Source organism: Pteronotus mesoamericanus, unplaced genomic scaffold, assembly GCF_021234165.1.
Source record: "Pteronotus mesoamericanus isolate MK-2021 breed Mesoamerican mustached bat unplaced genomic scaffold, CSHL_Meso_final scaffold_85, whole genome shotgun sequence".
NCBI classification, from domain to species: Eukaryota; Metazoa; Chordata; class Mammalia; order Chiroptera; family Mormoopidae; genus Pteronotus; species Pteronotus mesoamericanus.
In genome coordinates, this window is record NW_026555329.1 from 75867006 (window position 1) to 75889708 (window position 22703).

Consider the following 22703-nt stretch of genomic DNA (forward strand, 5'->3'; position numbering starts at 1 on the left):
GCTATTTTACCTTCCCCCGAGCAACGCATGAGTGAGCCAGTTTCTCTGCATCCTCGCCAGCATTCGGTGTTAGTGCCATTTTTTTATTTTCACCTTTCTGACAGGTTAGCAGTGATATCTCTTTGTGATTTTAATTGGCGTTTCCCTAAGGGCTGATGATGTTGAACATCTTTCTGTGTGCTTGCTTACTGGCCACCTGTGTATCCTCTTCAGTGAAATATCTATTAATGTCTTTCGCTGATTTTCTAATTGGATTATTCTGATAAATGTCCATATTGGTTTTAATAATACGTTTTAAAAATATATACAAACTGTAAGAACACATCTTTGAGACAATCGGAGGGAAATAACATGCACTTGGGTCTTAAGTGATATTAAGGAATTAATGTTAATTTCATTAAGTGTGATAAGGCAGGATGGCTGTACACAAAAAGAAGTTCTCATTGGTTGGAATTACGGTCTGAAATACTTAGGGGAGAGGTGGAAGGAACAGATTAAACAAGAGTAGCACAATGTTGGTAATTGTTGCTGTGTGATGCTCAGAGAGCTCATGCTATTCTTTCCTCTTTTATGCACCTTAGGATATTTCCAGAATAAAAATGTTTTTAAACGGTAATGTAATAAAATGTAATTCTGTGATAACATGTTCTCACTACATACCCCAAGTACTATGCACACAAGGTCAACTTTAAGGACTTGTAACCTACACACTCACATAGGGCTTCACGACCAGTTTAACCTTCTGCGATTGCTGTCTTGAAATCCTTCCTAACTGTGAACAAGGGGCCCTGCATTTTCATTTCACACTGGACCCCGCAAATTAGGTGGCTGCAGGTGATCCTGTAAGCACATAACACATGCTGAGTAAATGCTTATCAAAGGAACAGAAGAAAGGAAGAGAAGGGGAAATGGGATGGTGGTAGCAAAAAAAGAGATAACCAGGCTGAAGAAGAGGCAGACAAAGTACCGAGTAGAAAAGTTGAATGGATTTTCCAGGAAATGATGCTGTTGGGGAGACAGGGGGGTCCAGAGAAAAAGGGAGAACCCAAGTGGACAAGTTTGGGGCCATTACTCACCACTCTCCTTCTCAGGAGAATCGTGGCTACAATTCCCGGGTACAAGCAAAGGTGGCAGCAGAAGGAGGTAGCCTCTTGGACTCCAGGGTAAAAGAGGGGGGTGGGGACCAATTCTACCACTGCTCCTTGTTTGTCCCTAGCTCTTAATCCCAGCCTAGAGAGTGCCTTCCATGTCTTCACAGAGGGGTGGGGGAAAGCTAAAACCCTTGGCTCAGAGCAGACCCTCTTCGGCCAAGCCAAGTTCAAGGCTGTGGGTGGCCGGCTCTAGCTGATGCCAGAATGGGAAAGACTGGGAAAGGCGGGGGAGGGGGTTGGAGGGGCAGAGCAGAAGGCAATTGAGGGGAGGATCAAGGGATCAAAAGATCATGAATCATTAAATTTGTAAGTATTCACTAATTACCAACAAGTATTTATTGCCTCCTCCCTGCCCACTAATGAGAGGGAAGTGAAGGAGTGTAAACACACCCCACTCCTCATCCAGGATGCATTCCTGATCCCCACCCTTCTTAGCACAATGTGTCCCCTCTGAACCCGAGCAGCCCTTTGTACCTTGTTCACAACATTCATCACTTTGTACCTTGTCTTACAGTATATAGTTATAGTATATAGTTACTTATATACATGTCGTTCCTCTTTCCAAGAGTGAGATCCTATGGGATTTATTGTATACACCTCAGAGTGCCACATCTAGCAAGCGAACAATGAAAAAATGTATTGTTTTGCGGGTAAGTTCAGGCTGGACAACGCTTGGCCACCGCTGCCTCTGCAGGGGACAGTCACCACACTCACGGCTGGGCCTTTGCATTCAGTAGTTCAGAGGTCCCCAGGCAGATAACACACCAGAGAAAAGGTGCGGAGTCTCCCGTTTGTACAGACTGTATTTGCCACAGATTCACCAAGTCAAGAATTCTGGATTAGGGGTCTCAGGCTTTGCCTGCAGATCATGCAAAATATAGTGGGGATCCACAGCACCCCCAGAAACTGCATATTGTAACCAGAATAAAAAGTACAAAAAGATACCCATATTCAGGGAAAGATGTAACGAAGGTGATTGGGTTAGGAAAAGCACAGAGTCTTCACGTTCACAAGAGCACCCCTTCAGTGGATGCGTGATGAGAGTGGTTAAACATCCGATAGGGGTCAGAATCCCACAGAGGACACGCAGGCCACGCTCAGCCGGCCTCAGAGCGCTAGGGCCTTAGTAGCGAGTGCCGTGGCATCTGAGCCCCGTGGGCCAAGAAGCAACTACATCCTAATGCCAGAGCAGTTTCAGATGAAAAGGTGCAAATCATTGTCATTTAAAGACGGTGAAGTGTTCTCATATATGTACCCGTATACGCTCCAACTAAAGGAGCCACACTGGCCGGGGCACCAACACCCTTTTAGAAGAAGTCACCTGCGCATTGGGCTTCCAGAGCCATTCAGTGAAGAGTGTTACCTTTTACAATCAGTCTCAATGAGTTCATACGAGATAAGCATCCTGATACAGAGCCTGTGATCTTCATTTCCTAATCTTGCCTAATAGGTTGATAACCTTATTTCATTTTCCGACACTCTTTTGCTGCCTTTTCTTAAAACTCCAGACGATGGAGAGAGAGCACCTGACCACTTCTCCAGGGAAGACCGGAATAGCAATCTTAGAATATCATAGGCATGGTGCTGAATTATCATTATGAGGACATCCAAAAAGGGTGTCGAGAGCGGGCTCACAAAGCAGTTAAGAGCCAGGGTGCTGGGCTGGGACTGCAGGCTCAAATCTTGTCCCCACCCTTGATTTTCCTCAAGTTTCTGACCTCACCCATAAAGTGGACATAATAACAGTATCTCTTATTGTCACAGGTGGACACAGGTAATCAGGTTCTTGGTGACTGCGGACAAAAAAATCGAACTGAACACACAGAGTTTATAGCAGAAAGTGAGAGGAAGCAGATTTATTAAGCCACACAGAACATGGGAGCAGGCCAGCTCTGAGCATAGCGGAGCACAGAAGAGCAGAGCAGAGCCTAACAGCAGCAGCCCCGAGCTCCAGGGCTAGAGGGCTTTTATTCCTTAGGGTGAGTCTCCTATGATTTCTTTGATTGGCTACTGGGAAGGGGGTCCCACAATGCTAATTTATTATAATACCATTATAATGAAGCGGGGGTCAGGTAGCATCTCTGCACAGGTGCGTTCCCAATTCACTAGGATTCAGTGCTTTTCCAGATGCAGAAACTACCAGTTTTAGAAGAGGGTCTCCACCCTTTATCCATATTTTTTATCTTAGCCCTGGGGCACCTCTGGAGTTTCCTCCTTCCTGACTATCTCTGGCCTCATTATTACATTATATATATTTTAAGTTGCTTGAAATTTGCGTAAAGTATAATATTTAGCACAGTGAGCAGTGCACACATGTTGGCCACAAGTCTACAGCAGACCCATATTCAGAAACACAAAATCACAGAAACATAGTCTTAGAGAAGCACTCAGCGGTAGACCTCCATTCCCCGCCACTAGAACTCTGTAGACCTCTTCCTCCTCTCTCTCCTCTCTCCCCTCCCTCCCATCTGCTGCGACGGCTCAGGCTACACCCACGACTGTCTTCGGGATCAGATCTGCACCCCATCATCTGCTCCCCCGCTCCGCTTCCCCAGTGTTAACTCTCTGAAGGCAGAGCATCCAGCCTGGTCCATCCTCATCCGAGTCTTGAGGACAAAGTGTGCCTCTAGCCACTCTGCACCTCCAGGCACCCGCCTCACCCAGATTCACTGCTTGACTCCCAGCCGAAGACAGTGGGTCCCCTATCTCCAGTGTGTGTGGTGAGACCGGGCAATACAGCAGCCTTCTAATAAAAGCATTCATCACTGTTTAGTGAGCACCTGCTTTCCGTCAGGACCCGGGTTCAATGCAGGGACTCAGAGAAGATTGAAACTAATCGCTCTCCAGGAGAAGCTCGCGGTAGAGGAAAGGTGTGTAAACAGAAAATTACCATATAAATAGGCAAAGGCCGGGACAGGGGTAGGAAGGCCTGGGTTACAAAGCGGAGACAGCCTCCAAGGCAGGCATCCCTTCAGAGGTGGCTTTTGAAGAATCAACCATTACCCTTGCCAAGAAGCAAACACACAAACTCGTCTTACAGGTCTGCAGAAAACAAGGCCTTCACAGGCAAGCAGCCATGGCAGTGGAAGCAGGACACCCCATCTCAGGCCACAGCAGTGCCCACAGTCTGCAAAGCAGTGTGCGATCGCAGAGCCCGAGCAGACCGTGGTCTCTGCCCCCGGGCACAGTGCTAAATATAAGGCAAGCTGCCCTCAGGGTCGCACGTCCTGAGTAGGCGCGGTGAGGACAGGTGAATTTAACTCCGGTCCTGCGTACAGAGATGCGTGGGGTGGGGAGGAGGAGCAGTCTCAGTTGGGTACTGGAGGGGTCGGGGGGTGGAGTGAGGAAAAGTCAAGGCGGAGCTGTAGGAGGTCAGCCCCAAAGAGAAAAAGGGAAAACGAAGCCCAGGCAGGAACCAAGGGATTGGGGCCAAAGGGAGGGTGGGGCCAGTGGGCTCCACCTCCTCCCCGCCTCCCTCTCCCCCCACAACCTACTTTCTTTGGAGTCTGGTCCAGACAGGTGAGGGAGAAACTCCTAAGGCTGGTGAGAGGTGGCGGGAGGGTTCTGGGACTGGGGCAGGGGTGTAAGGAGGGGGGTCTGGCCCCTTTGCAGAGTCTGCCAGTCCTTGCCGTGCAGAGTTCAGGGAACGCCTGACAGGCTGGTTTGGGGATTCTGCCACCTCTGCGTTACTGCTGTGTTGCAAAGGAGAGAAGCCTGCTCCCCACCAACCTCCCAGCCCCTGTGGTAACTCCAGGCAAAAAACTCGAAATCTGTGTCAGAGTCCGCAGAGGGTGGAGGACCGTCGCAGAAGCGGGGGAGGGGGGGTGAAGGGGGGCGGGGTAGAGTGTTAGGAGGTATCTGGCTTCTGTCCGTGGCCCTAGGCCTTTGTCTGTAAGACTCTCCCATAGCTGGGGCCCTGGGGCGCTGTTCTGTCTATAAGCATTTTTTTCCCCTCCAACTGGAGCAAAGGCCGATTGGAGGAAATGGGAAGATGGGGTCAGACACGGGGTAAGTCCCTCCCCCTACTTGCTCCAACAGGGTCTTACTGGGGACCCCTGATTAGGAAGCTGGGGGGAAGGGTGGAGGTCCAGTGTGAGCAGAAACGGAGAAAGGGCAGGACATACCCCTTCGCCTGTCTTCTAGAGATGCCGCTGAACCCCAAGGCCCCAGGGCCCACCCAGGACTGGATCCAGGATGTGGAATGGTAGAGCTGGAAGGGAGACCCAGGGAAGGAAAAAGGAAGGCAGGCAGAGCCGTGACAGGAAAGTGGGAGCCAGAGGTCTTGGGCAGTTTTCCTGGCTTATTCCACACATACTGATACCTTGGGACAAGAGCGTGGTCCTGCAGAGAATCACAGAGCTGGAGAGGTCACTGCCGATCACTTATTTTAGCCATTTATTTGATTTGAGATTGAAGAACCTGAAACCCCCAAAAGGTGTCTAACATGGTTACTTTGGAATCTGACCCGGTGGTAATGCCAATTGCTAGTTTAGACACAAAACAGCTGTGTATCTTTTTGCAGGAGCCTGGGGACGGGCCATGGTGCCCAGCCAGTTGTGGGGGAGACTGGAGAAGCCACTTCTCTGCCTGTGCTGCGCCTCCTTCCTCCTGGGGCTGGCTTTGCTGGGCATTCAGCCGGACTTTGCCCCTGTCGCTTCCTTCCTTCTGACCTTGGGTTGCTTCTTCTTGTTTGCCTGCCTCCTGGCCTGTTTTCTGGAATGGGTATTCAGCTCAGTGCAGCCAGAGAGTCCAGGGGCCTCAGACAATGCTTGGTGAGTCAAGGGGGGGGGGGGAATTGAAGGAATACTCTGTACCCACTCTCCCTGTGTCTCTAGTATCTCAGACATATGGGCTCTGCTTTCCACCTCTGTCACTGCTATCAGTGAGAGGAGGGGCCTGGGGCTTATGGAGTGGGTCTTTTCTCAGTAGAAGAGAAAAAAGGGGAAAGGGGCTCCTTTGGGGAAGTCTCCAATGACCTTATTTCTCCTCCCTCAGGGATAATGAAGACTTGGAGGTGCCCCCCTACGGAGGGGTCACGGTGTTAGACCCACAGTGCTGCCCCCAAGAGTTGGATGAACCGCCTCCTTACAGCAGTGTCGTAACCACCCCAAGACTTGTAGAGGGACCGCCTTGCCATCCACAGGGGCCCCCGAGAGCCGGAGTGGAAAGGCGAGTGGGCTCAGAGGGGTCTATGACCCGGGGAAGCCCTGGAAGGGCTCCAGTCAGCCTTCGGCTTCGGGGACCCCGAGTCGTGTTCACTGCTCCTGACCTGCAGAGCGTGGACACGCTTCCCAAACGGGAGCCTCTTACTCCACCCCCTGACTATGACGTCAGTTTTGGTCACCCTGATGATGACAATGTTTTCTACGAGGACGACTGGATACCCCCCTAGCGGATTTTCCCAGGATACGTCATCTCTCTGCCAGACATCCCTTCATGTGACCACGTTTCCCAGAGCTGGCTACGTATCAGGAACATCACAAATGGGGGCTTTAACCCAGCAGGGAGTCAGGCTAAGGTAAGCCCTTCCCAACTGAGGTGTAGGTGGCACGATTTGAGTTTTCAGGCAACATTCAGAAGCCCTACCCATGTTCCCTATTTCCAGAGTTAGACTGACGGAGAGATGAGGCCGTGACCCCGAGAACCTGGGGAGGGAAGAAGAGAGTCAACCTCTGAGTGACAGTTATGTTGCTTCTCTTACGGGCACTTTGCTTCTGTTAGGTCACTGATGCTTCTCAGCCTCATGAGGTATTAGTACCCTCATTTGAGAATGAGGATTCCAAGCATCAGGGAAGTTTATTTGCACAAGGGCATAAAAATAACGTCAACTCTGCTCTTCCGATCCCAAAGCCTCTTACATTCATTCTCAAAACAAGGTAGCCAGGCCATCCGCACATCTCTCAGTCTGTCTTGGACAGCTGCTGGTGAGGGGTGGAAGACTTCGTGTAGACGGAATGGGAGACCAGCTTTGTCTGCAAACCGGGTGGACCTAGTAACCCGGAGTGTGCCCGGCCTCCTACAGGAGCAAACCTAATCAAAGCTCTGACGGCCCCTGCTCCACATGCGGAGCAGTTCTGGCCCAGGGGCTAGAGAGCAGTGCCCAAGGAAAGGGTCCCCATCCTATGGGGAAGCAGTGAAGTAAAACTGCCAAGGTTAGGGTCTTCCTATTGTGAGAATGGTGGATAGGTGGGTCAGCTGGGATGAAGCGTGTGCTGCTTGACAGAGATGGCGGAGTACCTAAGGATACTTGAATCATCCCAGGTGACGCCTCGAATCCCTTACACTGACTCTAATCGCTTCAGCCTCACCCCTTCACGCCCACCGCTAGAGTTTTACCCCAGTCCCCGGCCGGCTTCCTCAAATCCCAACAAAACACGACCTTGTCTGGAATCACGTGCTGCGGCTGTGGTGTAGGTTTTAGCCACTAGGAGGGGTTCAATCACCGCTGACCCACCCTCCTCTGGGGTGCGCTCCCCGCTCAGGGCTTCAGTCATTGCGCGGGTACCCGTCGAGCGCCTCCTAGTGCTCTCCGCCTCCTTACCCTGGCCCCCATATTTCAATAAAGTAAGAAGTCGGCCACATCCGTCTCTGCAAAGTTCTTGCAATAGGCCGAGAAGGCAGAGTGGGAGGTCGGGGGCGGGAGCCAGGATTTCCGCGGGAACCCAGGGCCAATCACATTCCCACGTAGGGCGAGCGCGGCTCCAAACTCTTCCCCGCCCCTTCCCTTTCCGCCGGGTACGCTGTCACTCCATTGGACGGCGCATCCACCGCAGGGCTGTGCGCCTGCGCGCACACCAGCGACGGGAGGGGGGCGAGGAGGGCCTCGCTTAGGGGTGGTGCCAACAGAGGTAGGGCGCAGGCGCGGTGTCGGCCGCCAGCCAGGGGAGGGATGCTAAAGACGTTAAGGGTTTGGGTTTCTTGGGGTTGTGGGCGGTGCGCTCAGAGCCCGGGAAAAGCGAGAAATGGCGTCGCCGATCGCGGGCTCGCGGCCCGCCCTGCCCCTGAAGGGGCTAATGACCGCTGACAGGGGATGCAGGTGAGTCAAGGAAGATCCCAGGGGTCCTCAGTGGGGCCCAGGGAAGGGGATCGCAGGTCCCAAGCGTGTGGCCCAGGGAAAGGGATGGTGGGTCCCAAGCATGTGGCCCTGGTGCCTTCCCGACCTTGGATCCCCTAGAAGCAGCCTTATCTGCGCTTCCTGCGATAGGCGGGAAGCCGGGCTCCTCCCCGAGGGGCGCACATCTCGGCCTTGCCCCTCGCTGTCCCAGCCTCGTTTCATCCAACCTAAGGGCTTTGAACAACGGGAGTTCTTTTCAGTCCTGCCAGATCTCGGCTTCTCTTAAAGATTCTCCATCTTTAAATCTTATAGAGGCTTTTTCTTTCCCCTGCTTCCCTTCTGAGCTATACTCAGCCCCCTTAGTCGATGACACCCGCAGGCCTCGGCATCCGGTCTAATGTGCACTTGATTTGCATTGAATAGATCATGAGCCGTATTGTTTTGGGTATAATGACCACATTTTCAAAGCAGTCAGCACAGGCTTTGGGGTGTGAGTACCTTCAAAGGACAAGGAGGTTCCGGAGGCTCCCAGTGTGTCTCCGCCTCTGCCCCAGTTCTTTCCTGTAATGGCAGACCTCACCCGGGATAACATTTTAAATGCTTGCTGGCCCAGACTCAGGTGATTAATTTAGGACATCCTAACTGGAACCTGGAGGAGCACACAGAATCAAGACTGAAGCATTCCCTTTGTGTCCTTTCCTGCACTCCTTCTCCTTGCAGAGGCGTTCTAAGGCTCTAGGTTACTTTGGGAAAGTCCACCTTTGAGATTCTCCACCTAATATGGAACAGAAAGGAGCAGGTGTGTGGAGAACAGATGAGACTTCAGATTAAACCCACGGAGTTTTTGATTGAAAATTCAAGTCTGGAACTTGAAAGAGTTAAGAACCGGGAGTCTATTAGGGACTTGTATGGATGAGACAGACTGGGGGCAGGTTCTTTTGGGGAGTCAGGGGTGGCTTCTCAATAGATACCAACATTCAAGGGCGGGCCAGAGGCCCTCTGGAGGACACAGGAGCCTGTGGGCAGAGAGAGGACCTGGAGAGAGTGGTGTAATGGGCCCCAAGGGAGGGGAACATTGTTTTTTGTTGTTCGTTTGCTTTAGGTTTTTATTCGTCAAAGGTTAACAGCAACAGGTACATACTAAAATGAGTATGGCTAAGCCTTTGACATGTGGCTTTACACTCAAACTTCCAAGAAAATGGCTGTTCAAACAAAGTAAACAAGAGTCTTTTAGAGTAACTAAAAGAAAGTGCTGGTTTCACTTAAAACTAGATTACAGCTGGGCTTGCTACACATAAAACAATGTAAAACAGAATACAAAAGTGGAATGTTTTAAGTTTAAAATGAGTCCTTAGATTTTTATCCTGGAAAATTTCTGTTCACATCCAAAGGCCCGGCACAAGGTTTCACCACGGGGTGGGACAAGAAAAGGCACTTTTTCCAAACCTGAACAAGTCTGGTTGCTTAGCTTTGTGCATAGTTTACGGCAACTGGGGCAGCCTGTTAGAGGCTGCCTACAGGGAGGAGAAAGCTTGAAGAAGAAAATGCTGCTGGTAAGCTAAGGGAAACCAGGGTAAACCTGCTCTGCCATTGGTGTGTATCCTAAGGAAATAGCTAGACACCCGGCTGCATGTGATGTTATCTTGTGGTTGGCCTAATTGCACTTATTTTTACCAGAGTTCATACATATCACTGTTACTGCTTTAGTGTGTTTTAAGGTGATTCTTAAATGGGGGTTTTGATCGGGGTGTCCAACCTTTTGACGTCTTGGGCCATACATTAAATACATTGCGGCACATGATCACACACACACACACAAAATCTCATAATGTTTTAAGTAAGTTTACAATTTTGTGTTGGGCCGTGTTGGTAGCCATCCTGAGCCGTGTGCAGTCCATGGGCTACAGGTTGGACCCCCCTGCCAGATTGTGTTGTTGCAGCAGGTTTTTACTGAAAGTTTAAGGTAACGAGAGTATTTCAGGGAACAAGATGTTAAAATGGAATTCCAAATATCACTGTTCCAAACCCAAACTTTAACCCAAGTAGGCTGCTTCGGTTAAACACTCCCCACCCTGAGAGTGTTTTCCTGACCACCTGCCCTGCCCTAGGATCCCACGTGCCGTCTTCCTGGGTCTCTCTCAGCTCTTTTTCCAAGACCACATTTTTCTCTCCTAACAATAAATCTCTAGCTGAGAGTTAAGCCAAGTGCATCGTATAAAATGCGTGGTATTTCACCGATTCTAAGATACACATTTTAACATCTTTGACTCAGGATGGATCTTTAAATAGGGTTTTAAGTTGTAAACTGCAGCTACTATCCCTTTCCCACTGCCATCAGGCCCACACTGTTGTCGTATGTTTGGAAACTGACTAAACAGGCTGGCGAGCTCTAGATTTATATAAATTAGGCACAGAGATGATATGCATTAAAATGGGATTCTTTTAGTTCATTGAACAGAAACTGATTTCTTTCCAAACCAGTCGCAAAACTAAGGAAACCTTGAAATGGAGACATCCCTAGTAAACTAAATTACCAGAATAGTTTAGCATTTATGTGCTTTGATTCTTAAGTCATTTCAAATTATGGTGATTGTGTCCATCGTTGCTATGTAGCTACTGTGACTTTCTCTCATACTTTGTACTTAACCAGTTCTTAGAGGATTCTGATCCTTTAAAACTTATACTACTTTCAGCAGCTTGAATAAGTAATGTGAAGTGTTTTCTGGAATAATCTCTTGACTGAAATTGGTCTGTCAGAGGACTATTCCTTCTCAGAATATGTGTGCCTTTCTGTGAAGACAGCTATTTCCCTCCCCTAGACAGACCATTTGTCTCAGACGATGCTCTCAGTTGGACGTATTCCATGAAGAATTATGTACACCATTTCCTTATGCTCAATGTGTCACTGCTTAATGCTTCTTTGACTTCCACCCATTGCGACAAAGTGTGCCTCATCTTGGTTCTTGCAAGTCCTGTCCCTTTTGTTCTTCCTGCGCCCGCCTCTTCCACGCCCCGCTTCCATGCCGTGTCTGCCATACTCGACAGCCTTCTGTGCCTTGCGTCGGCAGGGTCCTGGGCGTCTGTGGCATGCATCCCCACCATCAGGAAGCTCTGAAAAGGAACCGAGTGGTGCTGGCCAAGCAGCTGTTGCTGTGTGAACTGTTAGAACATCTCCTGGAGAAAGACATCATCACCTTGGAGATGAGGGAGCACATTCAGGTATCTGGAGGTGAAAGGGAAGAGCCGGGTCAATGGGTCGTAGGAGAAGGAAGAGAGCTTGGTACTCGTGAAAAACAGGCAGCGCCCTACTGAGGAAATGAAGTGCCCTTCTACCCTAGAGCATTTAGCAGAAAAGATGGGTAACTCAGGAATAATGGAAAGGACTTCACCTTTTTTTTTTTTTTTTTTTTTTTTTTTTTAATGAAAGGAACTGATGAGATGGATGGTGACCTTTTTAGGAAGCTCAGCTGGAGAAATAGAATTATAGCTAGATAAGTAAAGAGGCCTTTATATTTTTTTTCTTGTATTATAGGCCAAAGTAGGCAGTTTCAGCCAGAATGTGGAACTCCTCAACTTGCTGCCCAAGAGGGGACCCCAGGCTTTCGATGCCTTCTGTGTGGCCCTGAGGGAGACCAAGCAGGGTCACCTGGAGGATCTGTTGCTCTCAACCCTCTCTGGTCTTCAGCACGTTCTCCCACCGGTATGGAGCCCTAGGCGTGTGGTGTGTTGAGAAGGGTTAGTTTGGTGGGAAAGGAATTTTTGAAACAGGGGAGACGAGATCTGTGTTTTATTTGGACTGGACCATCTCCCTAAGACCTGGCATGGGCATCCTGATTTCTTTCAGTTGAGCCGTGACTACGACTTGGGTCTGTCTTGCCCGGTGTCTGAGTCCTGTCCCCCTCACAAGCAGCTCCGCCTGTCTGCAGGTGAGAATTGATGGGATAAAACAGGTCCCACAAATTAACTTCCCTTTTCTGACCTGGCACCTGGCTGCCCTCATGATGCCTGTTTTCATTCACGTTGGGAACAGTTTCCTCGCTGAATTTGTTTGGGACTAGCAGAGCAGTTTAGATAGGGGACTGCTTAGACTGTTTCCATTCTCTCACAGATGGTGTCTTTTTGGTAACTGGCCCTTGGAACAACTTGTATAGGGAGGAAATTCCTGCATATGGTTGGCCTGTCTCCTCTCTAAAGCTGAGCTGTCATAAAATGAGAATGGCCTACATTATGGGCCACTAGCCTGCTGATTGAGTTGCTTCGTGATTAGAACAAGGCTTTTCTCATATCTTATTCAGTCATTCAGCAAGTTGAACACCTACCGTATACAGGCGGAGTAAACAGGTCTCTGCCCTGAATGGATCTTACAAATTAGGGAGCAAGACCAGTAATTATTAAAACCCCAGTTCAAAGGGTGCCTGAAGCTGCAAGGTACTAGGGTTAATGCATAGATCGTGAGCTAGTTTTTCGGCTTTCTATGCCACAGATACGATGGAACACTCCCTAGACAACCGAGATGGTCCTCCCTGCCTTCAGGTGACACCTTGCACTCCCGAGTTTTATCAAGCACACTTCCAGCAGGTGAGTCTGGCAAAATGGCAACTGGAAAAGAGTTGCAAAATGAGACACCCTTCTTGGGCATCTGGACTTAGTTTGCGTGTACATTTTCTCCCTGCTTTACAAGTCAGAGAGCCTTTGCTGATAGAATGTCTTCTGTGGGCATGTTTCCATCTTGACCTGGTGGAGTTCAGAAGAATCTGATGTCTTCGTTTTCTTGAAATGTCTCATGGGAGGGCATGGTTTCTGTCCCCAGGAAGCTCACAGTCTAACTGACCTCCATTCCCCAGGCCTATAGGCTGCAGTCTCGGCCTCGTGGCCTGGCCCTGGTCCTGAGCAACGTGCACTTCACTGGAGAGAAGGACCTGGAATTCCGCTCTGGAGGGGATGTGGACCACAACACCCTAGTCGCCCTCTTCAAGCTCTTGGGCTACCAGGTCCACGTTCTGCTGGACCAGACTGCACAGGTACCCGCCGCAACCTTCAGGGCCGGAAGCGCCTGCTGCTCCTCCGCCTGCTGGGCTCTCCCAGACTAGTTACTGCCTCTCCTCACCTTTTTGCTCACTCTTTTCTGCCTCTCACCCGCAATCTAGTTAAAAAACAAGAACAAGGCTTAGCCAGCTGCTTCCCTGTTGACCCCCTGCAGTCGCTATGCTCTCCCCCAGTAAAAGTCCTGGGTTGCGTTTTCCTTTTTCCAGGTTCAGCAGGTTAATCCTCAGTCACTCAGGAGGTGGGGGGACACTGAGAGTCACCCAGCCGACTCAGAAAGACCCTCCTAAGCCAGGGCTGCACAGTCTATTGTTGTAAAGGTGACTTTGGCGGCTAAAATTCTTAGAAATGAAAGTTTCCTGGAACTGTCCTTGTAAATACTGTTTTGGGCAGTTGAACAAATTGGCCTGTGGGAAAATCCCTTATTTTTATCATTGTGTGGCCACAAAGCAGATCTCAGGGTGGATTACTTCTGGACTAGATTCCTGCACATCATAAGCATTTTCATTATAGGTTATTCTTCGTTAACCTCAATTATCCAGCTGCATGCCTGGCTTTATTACCTCTGGCTATTTCTGCTTTGAAATTGATAATAGCCTCTTAGTGAATTAATACTAATTCTTCGCTTTGATTCCAGAATAATAGTACTTTTCCTAAACTTGCTTTTGGCAACGTCAGTGGTAAAGTTAACGTTTCCGGGAGATTTGCTTTGATGTGTGGAGGCAGGGTCTTGCTTTGTCTTCAGCGTTGTGTGTGGTCTCCGCTTCTGTTTTCCAGCTGTCTTGCTTCTTGGGGAAAGTTAGGTGTCGCCCCACTTTTGGTGAGGTCAGGAGGCACTCAGGCGCCCTCCTTCCCAGCAGCCGCCGGTGCAGAGGCGCGAAGCCACGCGGGCCTCTGAGCCGGGGCTGGCAGAGCCTCGGTCGGGTCTGCTGGGCGCGGAGGGAGCGAGGCAGGGGCGTCGGCCACGGTTCCTGCAGAGGGGAGCCTGTGAGAAAACCGCTTAAATGCTCTCCACGCTCCCTCGCCGCTTTTGCTCCAGTCGTTCCTTTCACTGGGAATTGGTGATGTCCTGGTTTTCCAAATCGTGTCCAGTCGTTAGGGCTCTTACGTGCATGACCGTGAAAGCTGCAATCCTGAACAGTCCTGAGGCACCAAGGCAGCCGTACGCTGCTGTTTCCAGAGACAGTCGCCAGAACTGACGGACCCGTGAGCCCACTTCACCAGCGCCATTCCTGTTGGTGCTAAACCTGACGCAGACTCAAGGACCTCCTGGACCCTCGTCCCCTGGGCACAGTGTTCTGCAGTGGCGGAGCATCAAACACTGAGAGTGCCTTAGCGTGGGGCAGGCTGTGTTAGGTGCCAGAGATTTAAAATCTGGGCCTTGAGTGCTAGGGACCTCGGTTGGAAAAGGAAGCACATCTCTTGTATTCCCAAGAGCCAGGCAAGATTGGAGACAGTGTCTTCGACAGGAGTTAAGAGGAAGAAACAATAGCAGGGGTAGATATGGTCTGAAGGATAAATGGAGACTTGAACCAGCCTGGAAGGATAGAAGCTCCTAAGGAGCCAGGAGCGGTGCAGGGAGTCTAGTCCGGGAGTGCCAGCTGGAGGAGGTGTGTGTGATGTTAGGGACCTAGTGGGTAAATCAAATGCCTAGGGCAAAGGAGTGCCAAAGATAAAATTAGAGATAATGGGACCAGATGCACAGGGCCTTGAAAGTCTTCTCAGAGGAATTAGATGTCCTTGTTTTGACATTAACATCATTAGCGATTCTTGAACGGAAAGTGACGGAGGCGTTATTCATGTGATGGTTCAGGAAGACTACTGTGACGCTATCGTAAAGAACGGAGTAAGGCCAGGGGAAGGAAACCCAGCTCGGCGTGAACACCATCATGGCAACACGAGATGGCGAGGGCCTGGACAGTGCAGTGGACCGAAAGGGAAGGGATACACGTGAGAAGAGTATAATGACACAGGTGCACTTTCCGTGGCTGGTACATACAGAGGGGGATGGGAAAACTAAGTAGGAATTGAGGGCCTCGGGAAGTCAAGACCGGGGCTGAGTGAGCCAGATTCTTAAGTTGGGCTACAACGTTGACCAGTAATGGGTTGTTTTTGTGAAAAAATGATCATAGTGTTACCCTTCAGTAGACACGCACATATTAGTGGCAGATCTTTGCAGTTTGTGCCAGACATAGCTACAAATCCTTTTTTTCTTCTTACAAATGGATATTAGAGCCTTGAGGGGCTTAATAACTTGTACCAGTTTTGAATGCAGGGATCAAACTTCAGTTCTTCTGAACCTGTAGTCATGGTGCATGTAGTCCTGGCCCTGACAGAATCTTCCAGACAGCGTGCTCCTCCCTGAACCGGCGTTTATACAGACAGCATTGCTGTCCCTGGGCACGTCAGCGCTCAGAAAACAGCACAGGGGGACCGGTGCTCTGCCATCGTAGTTCCGTTAGCCCTTTGTCGCAGAGCAGTTTGTTTTCTCATAGCCCCGTAGGTGACCCTCATTCACGGCTCCACAGGGGCCCCCGCTCCCCGTGCCACTCGTGTGCAAGGGCGTTAGGTGATTGGGGAATGGATAAAGTTAACTAGCTCTTGATTAGCTTCGTTAGTGACTTGCTCTAATCCAGGAGTTAACCTGTCGCAGTCTGTGAATTTGGGGCAGTTATAATCAGAATTCTGGTCTAAGGTCACGCATTTTCTGGTGAGTCCCTGCTGGCTTTAGCCTCTCAGAGGGTCTCTGACTTCATGTATCATTGACCACAGAAAAGCGTGCAGCGGTGCCAATGGCAGCAAACAACACTAAAAGGGGTCTTTCTTCCAGGAAATGGAAGAGAAACTCCAGAAGTTTGCCCAGTTGCCCACTCACTGTGTCACCGACTCCTGCATAGTGGCCCTGCTCTCTCACGGCCTGGAGGGCGGCGTCTACGGTGTGGACGGCAAGGTGCTTCAGGTGCGTGCCGTGGCGGGCACTGCTCGGAAGGCGGCTCGTGCCCCCCTCGGCTGCCAGCTGCCCAGCGCTGGCCGCTGTGGCGGGTGCAGCGCTCGGGGGACCCTGCTGAGCACTTAACCCCACTTCCTCCTCGTTTCCTTCTGGCAGCTGCAAGAGGTTTTTCGGCTCTTTGACAATGCCCACTGCCCGAGCCTCCAGAACAAGCCGAAGATGTTCTTCATCCAGGCCTGCCGCGGAGGTGAGTGCCCGAGGCCCGGCCCGGGGAGGTGGCTCCTGGGCAGCTCCCCCAGCCCTCACTTTCCTGTTTGCTCCTCTCAGGTGCTATTGGATCCCTTGGGCACCTCCTTCTGTTCACTGCTGCCACCGCCTCTCTTGCTCTGTAAGTGTCCCCGACGCATGGGGTGTGCTGGGACTTGGCAGCCCGTGGCTCTCAGGTCGGTCAGCTCTCTGCACCGCCAGGCCCTGCTCTCAGGGCTCTTGTTGCTGTCTTTGCCTCCTTTTCTGAGGACTCTGGCTTTTTTCTGTGCTTATCAGTAACCCTGATGCGCTTTTTTTTGTTACCCCTTCCAGTTACGGATTTTCCGCCCCTCCTTCCTGTCCCCCTCGCTTCATCGCCTTCCTCTCTTCCTTCCTCCCTCTCTCGTCCCCCTTTGCACTTCCTCCTTTTCCTTCCTACCTGCCCTGCCCATCTCGCCTCCGGCCCCTGTCCATCACCCATGCGCCGTGCAGGAGAGCAGGCGCCAGGTCTGCCGACCCTTCTCCTGAGCTGCGCCCCTCCCTCTTCTCTCTTGCCCGCAGCCTCTGCCCAGGAGTCCCTGACAAGGCTCAGCAGACGCACGGGCGTGCCTCCCACCGGGGAGGGAGCCCGTAGGAATGCAAGTTCTAACTGCATGTCAGATTCTGCCTCTACCCCTGACTCGCTAGGTCACGTTAGAGAGGCCACTTGATGTCTGTCTGTTTTCATTCCCTTGATATAAAGTGTAGATAATCATCAGGCCTATTTCATGGAGTTGTGATTATTAAGTGAAGTAATATGTATAATCTGTTTGAAGGGCTTGCGTAGCACGGTAGCTGGCTCTTAGTAAATCCACAAAAAATGCCAGCTGTGGCTGTTGAAACATGACCAGCGCCTTCAGGGGGCTCGTAGTTGGATTTAAGTTCACTCTGTCCAAATAGTCAGATAATTTTTTTAAACCGTTGCATGTTCAACACATGTCAATGATTGATGATGTTTTTATTCTCCTCATATCACCAAAGAATATAATTTATTAAGGTCCTACAACAAGACCAGGACTACATTAGGTACTATCACAAAAGCAAATGAAAATGTGGTCTCTCCAGAGCACCTACTAATTACTAGGAAAATAAAGCAAACGTACATGAAGTACTTTCAGAATCGTTCAAAGGCCTCAAGTCAGCAAGGGTGAAATTAGTGAAATACAGACCGTGCATAAGAAGACGTAAGCCATGAGGAATGGGTCGTTTTTAAGTCAGCTTAGTTTGAAGAGGTTTTGTGGCTAGGGTGAGGCTTAATTTGGACCCATACGTGTGGAGCAACAGATAGAGCCTTTCAGGAGTAAAGGAGGAATATAATATGACCGTGGTTGGATCAAGAGAAGCCCCCCGCCCTCGAATGGTGTGCTGAGTCAGAAGCAAATGGATCTAATGAGTATGTAGTGAGTATTTAGTGAAGTGTGGCTCACCACATCAGGTCAGCCAGCTGATGATAAACATTTAGCCACAGCTGAGATTTTTGGGGCTTCTGCAGATAATAGTATGGAGCTTTTGGGAGCTTAAGTCAGAAACTAGGTGATTTTTTTTTTCCTGGGCATCACCATGGCAGGAAGCTGCACTAAGAAAAGAGTGTGTGGGGACAGGAACTGGCTTTTATTCACCTGCATTCCTGGTCCCAGAGCGTTGCCTGATAGATATATGTGGTAGCCCTTAATAAATAATGAATGGATGAAGATTCTTGCAATAACACAGAAAACAGATATGGGAATATTGTAAAGAAAGAATCAGTAACATTTATTGATTCATGGATCTGAAGGCAAGAGAGGAGTCTCCTTTCTCTTGAGGGACACATGCAGCTTGTCCTAGTTCCTTCAGGTCGTATCACCAGCAAAATAAAATGAAATACACAGTCATTGTCTCCCATATTCAGAGAGACATACGTTTCTAGACCTCAGTAGAGAGAAATTGTTCTTTTCTGGGGCAGTCGGGGTCTTCTCTTTAAAATTACATACTTTAGGGGACGACCAGGAGCTAGCTGTTCCGTGACAACAAGCTCACCTGTCTTCTGTATTTAGTTCACGTAACCGATGTCGGTAGAAAGTGCCACCCCCGGCCCCGTTGCCTGGTGCCTCAGCTGGAGAGGAAGCTCTGGGAGGCAGAAGTCTTTATCCCTACGGCTTAGCGCCAAAGCAGTGCCTGGCGCATGGCGGCTGCTCAGCACCTTTTTGTTGGATCAGTGAACCTTGCCCATTTCCCCCGCAGTTCTTCCAGCTTCTCTTTCCTTCTAGGCGCTCTTGAGTGTTGCGTGGAGCTGCAGCGTTGTGAAAGAGCATACTTTCCATCTTTCGTGTGATGAGCTCTATCCTGCCTGTTTCGTTCCTACCAGTGTCCCCCTCACACACACCCCCACAATAAAACATGAAAATAAGTGTATGTCTGGGAATAGATAAGGCCTTGGTCAGAAGTGGGGCAGGGGGTGTGCTCAGGGTAGGTTGAGAAACTCCTGCTAAAACTGAATAGTAGCGTTAGGGTTTTCCTCTTTAAATTGCTCTGAAATCTTGGATGCCTGGCACAATTTGATTTATGAAATTAATAAACAAGTGATTTAAAAATACCAAAAATGCCTTGGAAACAGCTGTTTGGGCTTTGTTTTATAATCTTTTTATTGATACAGACTTTACATGGCACACATGTCATGATCTTATTTTTGGCTTATTGTTCTTTCTTTTACAACAAAACTAAATATATCTGCCCTGCGGAGTGTGCCTCAGTGGATTGAGCGCTGGATTGCAAACCAAAAGATCGCCGGTTCGATTCCCAGGCAGGACACGTGCCTGGGTTATAAGCCAGGTCTCCTGTAGGGGGCACTCAAGAGGCAACCATGCATTGATGTTTCCCTCTCTTCCTTCCCCTCTCCCTAAAAATAAACAAAATCATTTAAAAAATTTTTGTAAACTAAATGTATCAATATTCTGTTGTGTATTACAATAAAAAGCGCCATGACTTCCAGGTACATTGTTCAGTGAGCAAGTGAATAATGAACATAGACCGTTTCAGTTCTGTTTACCAGGGGCTTGGGATGCAGCACCTCCCCCGCCCATAGGACGGATGGCTCAGACCATGTGTGTGTGCACCCCAAGCATCGGATGCTTATGGGGAGAGGGGGCTTTCGTGTTTTAATTCATCAGCCCTAGGTTGGAAGCAACCGCTGGAAATGGCTCTTCCCAGCCAAGGTTGTGGGGAACTTGGGCTTGCCTGTGACGGGCCCAAGAGAGATGCGAGGAAATAACATCCTTGTCCATTCTATCTGCCTTCCTACAGATGAAACCGATCGTGGGGTCGACCAGCAGGACGGAAAGAGCAGTGCCGCGTCCCCTGAGTGCGAGGAGAGTGATGCCAGTAGGCAGGAGCTGCTGAAGATGCGGCTGCCCACTCTCTCAGACATGATATGTGGCTACGCCTGCCTCAAAGGTACTGCGAGTTCCAGAAGAGCGGTCCAAACGATTACACTCTCTTACACACTTGCACCTTTTCACATAAGGCTCTCTGATGGGGGTGGAGGTGGTACAGGGGGCCACGGACGACTAGTTTGGAACGTCCAGCTGTGTGAGGAGGGTATCCTGTGACCTTCACACTGGTTACTACTGTCCTGGTTGCAGGGACTGCCGCCATGCGTAACACCAAACGGGGTTCCTGGTACGTCGAGGCCCTCGCCCAAGTCTTCTCTGAGAGGGCTTGTGACACGCACGTGGCCGACATGCTTGTCAAGGTCAGTCGGCTCAGCCTGGCCCCGCGAACCTCGGGGCCCCCCGACGGTGTTCCCCCTTTCTCCTCCCCACACTGTGTCTCACAGCCTCTCCACCCTTCCTGTAGTACTGATACCAGGAAAACACCCGGTTCTCAGACTTTGGACCCTTGGGGGGGGTTTTTGCCTTTCCAGGTAAATGGACTTATCAAGGAGCGGGAAGGCTACGCCCCCGGCACCGAGTTCCACCGATGCAAGGAGATGTCGGAGTACTGTAGCTCCCTGTGCCGCCACCTCTACCTGTTCCCAGGACATCCTCCCATGTGAGGCCACCTCAGGCCAGGACTGCAGGAGGCGTGGTGGAGCCTCTTCAGGATTAGACGTTCTGTCCTTCCCCCTCAGGGACTGGGGGTCCCGTGACCAGCGTCTTCGCCGTGGAGTCGGGGACTGTGGCTGGCTCCTGCTGTCGGGGGCTCGCTCCCCGGGGGGCCGGCGGCCCTGGCTGGACCGGTTGCCGGGAGCTTGGCTGCAGGACAGGAGCCTGGCAGCAGGTGCTGGACACACCGTCCTGACAGGGAGCGGCGTGCAGTCTCCTCGATGGGTGTGCTCCCTTTCTGCCCCGGCTCCTGCAGGTGGCACTTGAGTCACTGCTCTTATCACATCGGTCAAGACATCTCAGAGGTCACCCCCTGTCCTTCCTATCCCGGCCCACTTTTCTAGGAGAGTTTGGAAGGCGTTCTTGTTTAATATAGGCATTAGAAGGGACAAACAGGACCAGAGACAGACTGTGCTGCTGTGTGTGTGTGGAAACGACCTGCGTGCTCCTTCAGGATGGCAAGGCCACCACGGAAGGGACAGTCTCCCGTGGGCTCCAGGCATCCAGGCTTTCGGCAGAGACGGGGCTGGGACCCCTCGCATCTGTCACGCGTTGGTCTTGGCCCAGGGAAGTCCAAAGGTCTTTCCTCGGAGCTTTGACAGAAGCAGGCCCGACGGAGAGTGCCAGCCAAGGTTACAGGTATCGCTGTGACCTGTCTCCTTATCTTCTTCCTAAGAAACGTCCCTTTCTATATAGAGCTGCCTACTTGTCACCTCCCTGCTTCCTGTTTCTCCTCTGTTCATTTCATCCTGTTCACAGCTGCCTCCAGACCTGTCTAAAATGCAACTTCCTTGGGCCGTGGGGCTGGTGAGGATGCAGTGCAGCACCCTGTCCCCGCTTCCTGTTTCAGCTCTGAACCCCCGTTTGATTTTGTCTGGCCTCTCTCCCTGTCTCCACGTCTCTCCAGTTCAGGAGGCCTTTGCTCTATTGGTGTCCGTGTTGTTGACCCTGGGAGCTGGCTCTGTCTCTGTGGATGAGATACCCCTTTGGTGTCAGTATGACAGATTTTGGGTTTTAAATAAAAATCTGATCATCTCACTCCCCTGCTTGGAACCCTTTGGTTTCTTATTAAACCTCAAATAAAATCCGAACTCCTTACCTTGGCCTGCGGGCCCCTGCCTCCTGCTTAGACCTCCCCAAGTGTGGCTGTCCCTCTAAGGGACACATACTCTGAGTCCTTTCCTGTCCTGGGCCATCGCAGACACTCCTGGGCCTACTGAGTGCCACCCCTCCCCACTCTGGGCTTAGGTGGTTTTTCTCGAGTCCCAGTTTGAATGCCACTTCCTTGTGGAGGCCTTCTTAAGCTGTTCTCTCTAAATGGTTTTCTATGTTTATCACTGTGCCCTGTTTATTCCCTTTGCTGTGCTTTTCATAACCTACAATGATATATTTACTTGCTTGCCTGTTCATTTCTGTCTCCCCCACCAGGCTGTAAGCTCTATGAGAGGAAAAAGTTTGTCTCTCTCGTTCAGCAATACGTACCCAGTGCCTGGCACTTCAGTAAACGTTTGTGAAGGAAGCAGCCCTAGCTAGAATCCTCCCTTTTGACAATACGCAGTTTGAGATTAGTACTCTGGATTTTTCTTTCATGTGTTTTGTTTCATCCACTGGTGTTATGAATTCCTGAAGACATGCATGTCACATGCGAGACAACGTCCTCCACATCTCAAGGTGCCTGGCACAGCGCTCGGCCTGTATAATAGTTGAGGTGCTCAATAAATACTTGTTCCGCGAGCCACGGTGGTTCGGAGACTTGTGGCTAAGTCCCACCTACCCTTGGATCAGTGTTGTATGCAGATAAAACCTTCCCAGTTCCCACTGCCAGGATGTTGTATTGCTGTCAGGTGCCAAATACATGCTCTTATTTATTACCGAGTGTGTCCGATGTCTCTGTGTCCGTAGATAATCGCGTGATGCCGGCGTGTTTTCCTTGGCCCAGTACAGGGCGTACCCCTTCTCACTCTGCCGCCAGATTGTTTTATATGAACAGACCCACACCTGAGATGAGCTCGTCTCAGTGGCATGACCACAGGCATCTGCCCAGTACGGCCAGCAGTGGGCTGTCTCACGGTCAGAAGAGACGGAAGTCATCAGCAGGCCATGTTGGTCCTGGATTATTTCAAGTGTGGGGTGAGGGCTGG

At 50.5% G+C, this 22703-nt stretch overlaps 2 protein-coding genes across 4 annotated transcripts; both read left to right on the top strand.

Moving 5' to 3' along the window:
• Positions 1-5566: 5566 nt before the first annotated feature.
• On the top strand, positions 5567-6543 carry TMEM139 (transmembrane protein 139). Its single transcript, XM_054564064.1, has 2 exons — positions 5567-5923; positions 6147-6543. The coding sequence occupies exons 1-2, from the start codon at positions 5691-5693 to the stop codon at positions 6541-6543; spliced, it is 630 nt and encodes a 209-aa protein (XP_054420039.1). The 5' UTR covers positions 5567-5690.
• An 83-nt stretch (positions 6544-6626) lies between these two features.
• CASP2 (caspase 2) lies at positions 6627-22406 on the top strand. Of its 3 annotated transcripts, none has more exons than XM_054564036.1 (11): positions 6627-6669; positions 11274-11424; positions 11738-11905; positions 12050-12131; positions 12689-12783; positions 13050-13226; positions 16079-16207; positions 16355-16445; positions 19763-19912; positions 20101-20210; positions 20382-22406. In XM_054564036.1, the coding sequence occupies exons 1-11, from the start codon at positions 6635-6637 to the stop codon at positions 20511-20513; spliced, it is 1320 nt and encodes a 439-aa protein (XP_054420011.1). In that variant the 5' UTR covers positions 6627-6634; the 3' UTR covers positions 20514-22406. The 3 variants fall into 3 exon arrangements, with proteins under 3 accessions (XP_054420011.1, XP_054420010.1, XP_054420012.1); XM_054564035.1 differs by lacking the exon at positions 6627-6669 and adding an exon at positions 8071-8187; XM_054564037.1 differs by lacking the exons at positions 6627-6669; positions 13050-13226 and adding an exon at positions 8071-8187.
• The last annotated feature ends 297 nt before the right edge of the window (positions 22407-22703 follow it).